We start from the raw sequence: 10,674 nt of genomic DNA, 5'->3' as shown, positions 1-10,674 counted from the left end.
ATGTGTGCGAGAAATCAGTAAAATGCAAACACTGGGGCGAGAATTGGAGGGTTTCCCACCGAGAGTTTGGGTCGAGCCCAGCCAATGTTTAGTTTGCCTGCATGTCACTTCGATCATTTGCTATTGGGGTCCCTTCCCACTGTCTGTCCCCGCTTCTTTCTGGTTCCTTGGTTCTAATTCATTGCTTCTCGCCATTCCCTTCTCTTCGCGCCCTTAGACGAAGAGCCGCAGTTTCTTCCTGCAGCAGGTCAGTGTCACCACTCCCCGCGCTCGCCCGGTTCCCCAGCGTCGAACAGAACTGCTTGTGTTAGGTCCGCGTCCCCCTCCTCCTCCCGCTTTGCAGCAGAAGCCCCCGCCTCTCTCGCTCTCGCTCTCTCTCCTGTCAGGCCATGTCTCCCCCTGGGCTCCTGCGGCTGTGCGCTCGGTCCCAGAGGGGAGGAGGGTGAACGAATCGGGCGAGCCCGGGGAACGCGAGCCCGCCGCCACAATCGGCCAAGCTCCTCATTGTCAGCCATGGACGGAAGGGAAGGGAGTCGAATAAAAATGTGGGGAGGGCAAAGCGTTTGAGAGGGGAGGCTGGAAAGTGCCATTAAATCGCAGCGGGAGTCATCGCCGCCAACAGTGCAATCCCTTGGAAGCGGGTGCACGCGGGCGAGGGTGCGCGCGGGCGGCGCGCGGCGGGAGCGGACAGCTGGGCTGTGTAAACACAGAGGCGACACCGAGCCGCTGGCAGCAAGCGGCCCCTTCCCCACACGGGTGGACACGTTCACACACAGCACACGTACATTCTCCTGGAAATGAGGTAAGATTTAATAGCATTAACCCCCCCACCCCGCCTGGCAGCAGAAGAATAACTAAACCAATTTTTTTTCCGGCAGTGGGGCTCATGCTGAGAGGAGGCGTTTGAAAGGGTGGGCGAGTGATGGGTTGTGCGCTTCCCCCCCCCCCCCCCCCCCCTCACTCCCCCCTCCCTCCCTCGCACAGTCGCCGCTGCCCTGGGGAGCCCCGGCTGATCGGTGCTGGAGCTGAGGTGACTGTCTTCATTCGGCATCCACACCTGTCCCGAGATCAGCCAAGTTATTCCAGTGTGGTGGTCTCGCCGAACTCAACCCAGAACCTCTCTTTCGGTGCAACGTGACCTGGTCACAATTGGATTTAAAACAAAATGAACGTGACGGTCCATGGACTGTGAAAGAAACCAATGTCCTTGGAGGGATTGTTTCTTTCAGGACACGGTCCAATCGCCAGGTGTGGTTTGCAGTAACCCGGGTTGGCAAAGGAGGAACCGGATGGGCCGAACTTCAGTCGGCAGCAGACCATTGCGGGCTCGTTTTTATTCTGAGTTGCAATATTTGAAATGGACTCGTGGCGAGCAAGAAGAGGAAGGTTGATCTACTGATCCCTGCAAGCTGGCAAAGCCAATCTGACAGGTGCATCGCCTGCGAGTCAACGATTCAGGATATGCATCTCACCAGAGGGGGGGAAAAGCCCTTTTTTTTTGCTGGGTGGGGGGGGATGTTCGTTTTCCTTTCTGGCAGTTTGCTTAATTAAGCTTTATCAAATCAAATGATAACATCAAAATAAATTTCATACATCCCTGCCATAAACTATATATTTTTTTATAAAATAGCTGATCTTGTTACTTATGCGGCTGTAACAGTTGTGTATTTTATTACAGCTTATGCCAGATTCTTTAGAAAATGATAGGAGAAATTAATGTGTGTAAAATACACAGTACTTTTGAACAGTCTACATGTATGTGTTACATAGATGGCATCAGGATTGTGAAGGGCTCTTCATATTTTAGCTATATCCATAGTCCTACCTTTTGAATGGGTAAGGCAGAGGTCATGCCAAAGGCATGTATTTGAATACCTATTTCTGGATGCTTGCCGTGACATAGTGGCATCTTTTGTAATAATACAAGACTTTAAAAAGAATGTCTGACCGCCATTTTTGAGAGGGGAACCTCAAACTGTTTCCGAGCATGGACTTGAAGAAATGTTTTCAGCCTTCAAAAGTCCAAGCAAAGGAGAGATTAATTGGGACAAGAGATGATGAGAAGAGACTCCTTTACAGATTATCTGGAATTCCGGGGATCGAAGCCAGGTGGGATACGATGAGGATTTGGTGAGAAGCAATTTGGCTAAGGGGCGTGAAAGGTAAAAGTTTCAACAAAACCAGAGGAATGAATCCAGAGCCAGTTGGGGAAATGTTGTTCAAAGTGGTAGAGGGAACTTAACTGGAGAGGAAAGTGGAAATGAATATATCCTACTGGGTTGGAAGTAAATGTGAAGTGCAACCTGAGAGATTGAGCTGCATAAAGCAGAGAGAAGATGACCTTTGCTTCGAGCTTCAGTGTTTCTCGTCTCAATTCTAACCTCTTGAGTTTAGTCTCAGAGATGATGGCAGGTCCTTGTATCACATCCAATTGCTATCCCTGTAGCAGGCTAGACTTTGAATGTCAGCTAACTATTTGATCACTGCTAAGGGTATGGCTGACATATGTAGATGGACTCCTTCCATTAGGAATCACTGGGTGGATAGCTGTTTGCAAAATAAATCCTGTTGATTTTTTTCTTATTGTATTTACTTTTGCCCCAGTTGAAGTCAGCTAATTTATCACAAACCAGAGAATGAATGAAGAATGTTCTGCATGATTCAGGTAAACCTGGAGTTCATTTCATACTGTCCAAAAGCAACATACAGAATTTGGGTCATAATTTCCTTTGTGTCATAATTTTTGCCCATGTTTAGGTGTGTAAGATAATTGTGTGTTACTTTAAGCTCAAACTGACATTCATCTGTTCAAAAAATTGGGAACAAAGTGATTCTTAAACCTTAATATGTTTTGTACTAGGTACAATAGACAATTTTACAACAGCACTTGAATTATTGTACTATTTAGTTAAGTCTTTATGTCATGCCCAAAGATGATAAACTGGTATTTTGTTTGCAAACCTATGCCAGTTCTGCTCTGTAACTCCAAATTAGGACATGTTGAGGTTTCATTTTGGCTTCTAATTTTTCCTTCCTTCTTAGAGAAGTGTTATTAGAATTTATAAGGATGGAATTTTGACTCCATATCCCTGCAGTGCAGTCTCTGGACCATTATCAAAAGCTATTTAAGGACAAATACTAAATATATGTCTTATAGTTGGGTTGCATGTTTCAAAGATCATACCTTTGCATAAGTTGAAAGGGGACAGAGATAGTTGCTCCCAACTTGACCACATTTACTGTACCCCAAAAAAATTATTTAAAAGGCTATTATTTATCCTAAGCTCCTGCTTCTCAGAACTCAGTACATTTAATGGAAGTTGCTTTCCACTGTTTAAAGAAAATGCAAGTTTGAAGTGATACAATTTCCAAAATGTAATTTCCATGACTACCTTCAGTAATGTAAAAAAAAGAATTCACCCCTATGAAATGAACTTCAGTTTGAAGTTACATATGCTTTAAACAAAGGACAAAAAAGAATGGGCATTAAAATCAAGTTGCCAAAGGATCTCAGTGGGTCAGGCAGTACCTGTGGAGGGAAATAACGTCGTGACATTTTGGCTCAATACCTTTCGTCAATACTGCATATGGAGAGGGAAGATAGCAAGTATAAAGAGGAGATGGGATCGGGGCATTATGTCTGCGGCCCCAATCCAGGCACAGGGTGAACTGCGGCGTCCTCGGCCCTGGTCCGGGCAGTATGGACCGACCTAGGAGGGGAGGCAGGCCCCTCCAGCCCGGGTAAGAAACCTGCATAGGAGAAGGCCACTCCGATATAAAACCTACGACCCAAGGACCTCGCTGCCACGTCCCAGCTTGCTTGGCCACGGCACACGAACCATGGGTGTAAAGGGTGGGGCCAGTACTGCGCGCACTGCACTCCACCTAAAAGCTCCTTTGCGCAGGCCCGAGGACAGGTCCACGTCCTCCCCCTCAACGTCCTCCCCCTCCACATCCTCCCCCTCCACGTCCTCCCCCTCCACGTCCTCCCCCTCCACGTCCTCCCCCTCAAAAGATGCTCAACCTCACTGACAAAAGGCAAAGGAGGAAAAACCCAACACCCAACCCCAACCAACCAATTTTCCCTTGCAACCGCTGCAATCGTGTCTGCCTGTCCCGCATCGGACTGGTCAGCCACAAACGAGCCTGCAGCTGACGTGGACTTCTTGGTCTAATCAATCAACATGCCAATCAAATACTGGTCCCTTGACCTTGTCCCCACTTCTCTTTATACTGCCTACCTTCTCTCTCTACATTGATGAGGGGTCTTGGTTTGAAAAGCATCTCCATAGATGCTGCCAGACCTGCTGAGCCTCTCCAGCAACTCGTGTTTTGTTTCAGATCCAGCACCTTTAGTCTTATGTCTCAAGAATAATGATCACCTGCACTGTTTAGTAATTCACACCAATATTGCCTGTTAGTACAAAATTCTGATGTCTATTATTGGATGATATTACAAAATTGGTAGTGACAACATATTTCTAGATGTAATAATGGGAGGTTATTAGTTGTTAAAACAATATTACACATCATCTAAAAGCGAAAGATAAGATAATTATTGGATTGATGTTATAAATCATAAAGAGGTTATTTGTAACTTGGAAAAGTGAATACGTCATAGGGTAAGGATCAGAAATTATGAACATAATGGTTATCATTGTGAAGCTCCCTTACTGTAGCATTTTACTGGATTTCACAATTTTGATCCAGTCAAATGCTGTGTTGGGAAAAGTATCAGGTTTGGTGGGTTCACAGAGAGATGAGTCTGGACACAAATGTTACAATCACACGTAACTTGAATTAACACACGGGAAACTAACAGGGGAGAATGTTAAATGGTGCTCAATTACTATTTCACTTAAGCAACAGTATAGGCATTCACCTCAGACCTAGGTTGGACTCCAACAATAGTTAACACACTCACACTCTTGATTATACACATTACAAACAGGGACTCTTACACACACCCAATTCCCTGTACCAGTGCGGGGTGTGCCTCTCTGCAAGTACTGATCTATCGCAGTATTATGGCTCATCTGCAGTGACACTTTCACCGATGTCCACAGTAGTGAGCTGGCATGGAGGAATGACTGGGGCTTGAACCATGAGGCAGAGAGAAAGAATGTGCTGTGCGTTGGAGTTGTATACAGAGCCAGTCTGTGCTTCTAGCCAATAATGACCCAAGGGCATTTAAATTAGCCAATGACAAGGTATGCACTAATGGGTGGCTGGAGTCCAACCTTGATTGACAGATAATATGGTAAATATGTGCACCTTTCCACTTGAGCAGGCAGGGTCATTCATGAGGTGTCAGAGCCCTCTCTTGGCATGCACATCCCACACTTGAGAGGTCCCTACGCAAAGAGCCCAGATGCCTGTGACTATGCTTTCTAGTGAGGCAGAGGGCAGGCTGGCATGCATACAGCCAGGGTGTTCCCGGAGCGCCTCATTTTTCTGGGCTGTCATTTAGCACCAGGATGCCGTTCCTGTTCGCATTCTCTTTACACGGGTTCCACAAGTGCCTGTGTTGGATCCTTGTAACTATAGCCAGGAGGAATTGGGAATGAAAGTTAGCCAATTTGTGATTTTAAATAAAAGCCCTTGAAGCACCCACCCCATGGGTATTTGTATCTGTTAATGGAATTGCTGGGGTGATAGCGTCATTGTCAAGTGAAACAAAATATGTATGTTTCTTTTCAGTATTTGATCTGTGACACTCTACTTATAAACTGTAACTTTTCAACAGTGAATTGTAACTCCAATTCCCTGAGTGTGCTTAAAGATATTATTAAGACAGCTTGGGGTGATTAAAAATGAGAAAAACAAAACAAAAGGTCCATTACAAAATCTGCAGCTGGAATGTGCATAACAAAAGATGTGATCGTATGTCCAATAATGAGGTTTAGGTTTCCATGGTAACAGCTATTGCCTGTCTTGCTGAGAGTTCTTTGCATAATAAGTGACAAGTGTTTCTTGTTGGTTGCTGGAATGGTGCTGGCTGAAATCAGTGATGTGATCGCAGCACTCTGTTGTGAAGACCAGTGTGGGGAATTGCAGCTTTGTGTTGTGCTTGGTCCTGCAGGGTGGTCTTCTATACCGTCAAGTGGTCTTTGCCCTGCAAGGCGGATGGAATTTTTCAAGGGTCTTGAAGGTCAACCTCATCTAATTTTTGATGTGCCGATGTGGCCAAATGTCTAGAAAGTGAAACCTCCACACCCCCCCCCCACCTCCATCCTGTTCAGAGGGGCATGAATTTAAATGGTCTACCACTTCTTGTAGCACTCTGAGCCACCCCTTGAACATGTTGTTGGGTGTCAGTAAGTGCATCTTTTGCCTGAGGAGACCATTCATGCGCTCTATTAATCCTGATGCTTTGGGTGGTAGGGGATGTGAAAAATCCCTAAGATACTTGCCTTTGTGCCCAGTTTTGTATCTTAACCCCAGTAAAATGTGAGCCCTGATTAGACTGTACCTGCCATGGTGTTCCATAAATGGGTATTTCAGCCCCCAAATGGTGTTGTCCTGGTTGACCCACTCGCAGGGCACCACCAAGACATCAGAATAGGTATCCACCATCAGTATATATGCTTTTCTTTTGGTATGGGAGAGGGCTAGCATAGTCTACTTGCCAGACTTGGCCTGCTCCTGTGCGTGTCAAATGTGCCCTGGTATCCCCATCGGCCAGCCCCATGGTTTATCCTGCTGGTATGTGGGGCAATTATCTACCACTGTCCGCACTTGATCCTGGGTTAATGCCACCCTAAACCCTGTCGAACCCCAGGTGACCCCTCTTCCTGTGACTCCATGTTGCCAGGCCACCCTGTCTTGTGCTAGCGAGACATCCACACCGCCATCCCATTCACCACACCCCATGAATCAGTATAGATATTCACCAGACCCATCATCGATTTTATTGCCAGTGCTACTGCAGCCAATTTTGCGAGCTGGCTGGATCCCACCCCCCCACCCCCTCTTGAGTAACGGTGCATGGGTGTAGTGCCGCTGCTCGCCATAGCTGCTTCCCATTCTTCCAATAACTGGAGCCATCCAAAAACTAGGCTTGTTGCTGTTCTTCCTTGGTGAGGGAGTCAAATAGCTGACCCCAGGATACAGGAGAGGGATTGATGGCAGGGACTTCAGATGGGGGATTTTGATTCTCAGGGAGGGACATGACTTTCTCATGCAGCCTGCTGACTCCTTCTGGACCTACGTCGCTCCTTGTGGGTGGCATCAGAGGACTTGATCCACCACATGATGGGGAGGTGAGGCTAGAGAATAACAATCTCATTGGCAGTTTGGTGCTCTGTGGTGAGGAGGGCCAAGTAGGAGCTGGCGTTTGAAGGGGGTGTAGCGTGAGGCAGGCTCGGCTAGGGATTTCGTCCAGAAGCTGAGTGGAACTCTGCAGCCATTGATTTCTTCCAGAGGCTCCACTCAGCTGCTGTGGTGGAGGCTGAGACCTGGAGTTCGAAAGAGACTCTGGTCTGTCACTCCATGGCTTGTTTTACCATTTCAAAGGCTAACTACTGTTCAGGGGCCCAGTGAAAGATGGTATTCTTGGTGGTCGTAGGCTGGGCAGTGGGTGCCCACGATGTGGATGCCACACCAACAGGGCTACAGTGGAGTCCATCCACAATCCCGCTGTGGACCGTGCAGCTCAAATAGTGTTGGGCCCATTGACCTTGATGCCCTCATTAATGGTGTGCCAGTGAATTTGGTAAGTCAGGTCCTAACAGCATGGGGAACCTGGCCTGCACTTCAGTCACTACCCGGATCCATAGCAGGTTTCACTCCTTGATCCCCTCAGGTGGCACTCGCAGGGAGTCATTAACTGAGTGCATTTTAGACAGTGCTAGCTTCTAAATGGGAAAGGTGAATATGGGGAGCCCTCTCATCCCACAGTCAGAGTAGCCAGGCAGCTAAATGGTCACCCAACCGCTGGTGGTATCTGTCCTCCAGTGCAACCAATTCCTTGGTGGTGTATTCCCTCTCTATGATCTTGCACCATCCCTTCTCCCATCCACTTGGACTCTCATCATTCTTGGCACTTTCCCCATTGTGGAGAACCAATGGGGACCCTCATGATGGGGCTAGGACCATGTGGTCATTGGCTGGGCTTGCAAGGTCTCCAGGGTGCATGTAATTTTGGACTTGACCTCTGCAGAGTCAACAACATCCAAACACTCATCCCTATCTCCCAACCCAGCATCACTCTCCTCACCACGCATAATGATCATTTTGATCTTAATAAGGTCAACCTGCCAGCCATATCGGCGGGCTGCCTGAAGCTGCCGTGCTTTGACCAGCTGGCAGGCAGCTTCAGTGTACTTAGTTTCTAAGTGACTGATGCGTGTCCTGGCAGCATCCAGTGCCTCCCACAGGGATCCGTGCTGGATTGTAGGGATTCTATCTGCTCATATTTCTGGATGCCCTGACTGCTTAACTCAGATATGATACCCCAGTGGTTCCTCAGTAGAGATATCAGTAACTATAGGGCTCCCCCACCATTCCCCCAGTCTCAGGAAATCCTGATTTCTTCAGAAGGGAGACCACATGGTGCCCTATCTTCTCTCCATGGGGGTCCAACCTGTCAATCAAATCACATGGGATGGTGTGGCTTGTTAGTCAGTTAGTCACACTGCCAAATGACTGAACCCTTGACAGTCATTGGTCCACCTGAGGGTTTTATGATCCTGCTGCCCCTGTTGGTGAGCAGATACACAATCAACATGCACCTGACAGGACATGCGCGCGCGCACACACACACACACACACAAACACACACACACACACACACACACACACACGCTCACACTCACACACGCTCACACTCACACACGCTCACGCTCACACTCACACACGCTCACGCTCACACACGCTCACGCTCACACTCACACACGCTCACACTCACACACGCTCACACTCACACACGCTCACACTCACACACACATGCGCACACACACATGCGCACACACACACGCGCACACACACCACACACACACACCCCCACACACGCACTCGCACAACGCACACACACACACACACACACACACACACACACACACACACACACACACACACACACACACACACACACACATATTAGTAGGATCTCCCACATTGTTAGTACAATCTCCCATTCCCATATGGTTAAGACTCCACATGTGTCCAGCTGAAACTCTTTGAACCCTGCTCGCAGCACCAATTGAATGCCTTTCGATGAGTATCAAGTTTAGTGGGTTCAGAGAGGGTTGAGCCTGGACACAAGTGTTATAATCACATGCAACTTTAGTTTACACACGGGAGACTAACAGGGGACTAAATGGTACTCGATTACTACTTCACTTAGGCAAAAAGATAGATTAATCTCGGACCTAGGTTGGACTCCGACAATAGTGAACCTATACTCAATACACTCACACACCTGAGTACATGTGCTACAAACAGAGACTCTTACACACACCCGGTTCCCTATATCAATGTGTGGCTCTCTTCATGTATTGATCTATTGCAGGGGTGTCAAACTCAAATTCACGGAGGGCCAAAATTAAAAACTTGGACTAAGTCGAGGGCCGAACTAAATATTTATTGAAAATTTTCAACAACGTCTGCATGTTTTCTCTTCTTTCAACATATGTAATGTTAAACTTTTTCTTATTAAAATAAATGTTTAATAATAGTTTTGGATAAACTCTTTCCAGAAGCATTAACAAATGAGAAATAAAATATTCAATAAATAATATTTCTCTATAGAGGATTTGTCAAATGTTGCTAGTGTGCTGTCGAATAGTAATATCTGAGGGCTATTGAGAATGTGGGAGAATAACATGATTCCTGAAACAATCAAATGGGTGACTGATTGTGGGCATGAACTCTAGCAGGGTTATTTGCCATGCCCTTTTTCCATTGGTACAGATATCCTTTGATTTACACACTTTTCAAGTTTTATGCCTAATGAGCTTGTATCCAGGTGCAGGACCATTTTTAACCAGGAATATATTTATCACTGTGACATGAAACTATTGGAAGATCGTTTTATCCTGAGATTAAAGTTCATAATACTTACTCAGGCCTGTGTGTGGGAGGGCGGGGTTTCCGGGTGATCGAGTTGGACAACGACAGTGCGGGGGCATCGGCTCTCGCTGCAGGGTGGCATCTTGGTGGATCAGCGGCCCCGTCACCGTGAGTCGCGGGTCGGCCTGCGGCAGGGAGGGGGAGAGGGCAATGGTCCTGGCGAGGTCAGGCCCGAGGCCTCCAGTTCCGGGCGCTGGGAAGCGGCCTTGGCTTCCCCGACACCGGCCAGGCCCCAAAACCAGAGTCCACGGTGAGACCCTGCAACATAAACAGAGGAGGTGGGGGCGATTACCAGGCTGACGCCAATGCATTCTGGGATTTATAGTATTAGCTGTGCATGCGCTATACTGGCGCGGCGGCCAGCGGGCCACCTCTAATAGATTTTTGAAATGATCTTGCGGGCCAAATATAATTGGCCCGTGGGCCAGAGTTTGACATGTGTGATCTATTGCAATACTATGGCTCAGCTTCAGTGTTGTGCACACCTTACCCATGACACTTCCAGTGATGTGCTCAGTAGTGACCTGGCATAGATCGATGCTTGGACCACAAGGCAGAGAAAAAGAATGCGCTGTGCATTGGTGTCATATACAGTGCTAATCT

General features: G+C 47.4%; 1 protein-coding gene across 3 annotated transcripts in view; it reads left to right on the top strand.

Moving 5' to 3' along the window:
* The first annotated feature begins 432 nt into the window (after nucleotides 1–432).
* Nucleotides 433–10,674, top strand: part of LOC138753443 (ena/VASP-like protein) — a 161,120-nt gene continuing 150,878 nt past the window's right edge. For 2 of the 3 annotated variants that reach the window (XM_069916447.1, XM_069916446.1), the window contains exon 1: nucleotides 435–802. In XM_069916447.1, the coding sequence (XP_069772548.1) occupies nucleotides 798–802 (5 nt within the window). In that variant the 5' untranslated portion in view covers nucleotides 435–797. Of the gene's footprint in view, nucleotides 803–2,604; nucleotides 2,666–10,674 lie in introns of all 3 variants that reach the window. The other variant, XM_069916444.1, reaches the window with a different exon arrangement.

Source organism: Narcine bancroftii, chromosome 2 (genome assembly GCF_036971445.1).
Source record: "Narcine bancroftii isolate sNarBan1 chromosome 2, sNarBan1.hap1, whole genome shotgun sequence".
Lineage (NCBI taxonomy): Eukaryota > Metazoa > Chordata > Chondrichthyes > Torpediniformes > Narcinidae > Narcine > Narcine bancroftii.
The sequence above is the reverse complement of the archived record's forward strand: the minus strand, read 5'-3'. Positions and strand labels throughout refer to the sequence as shown.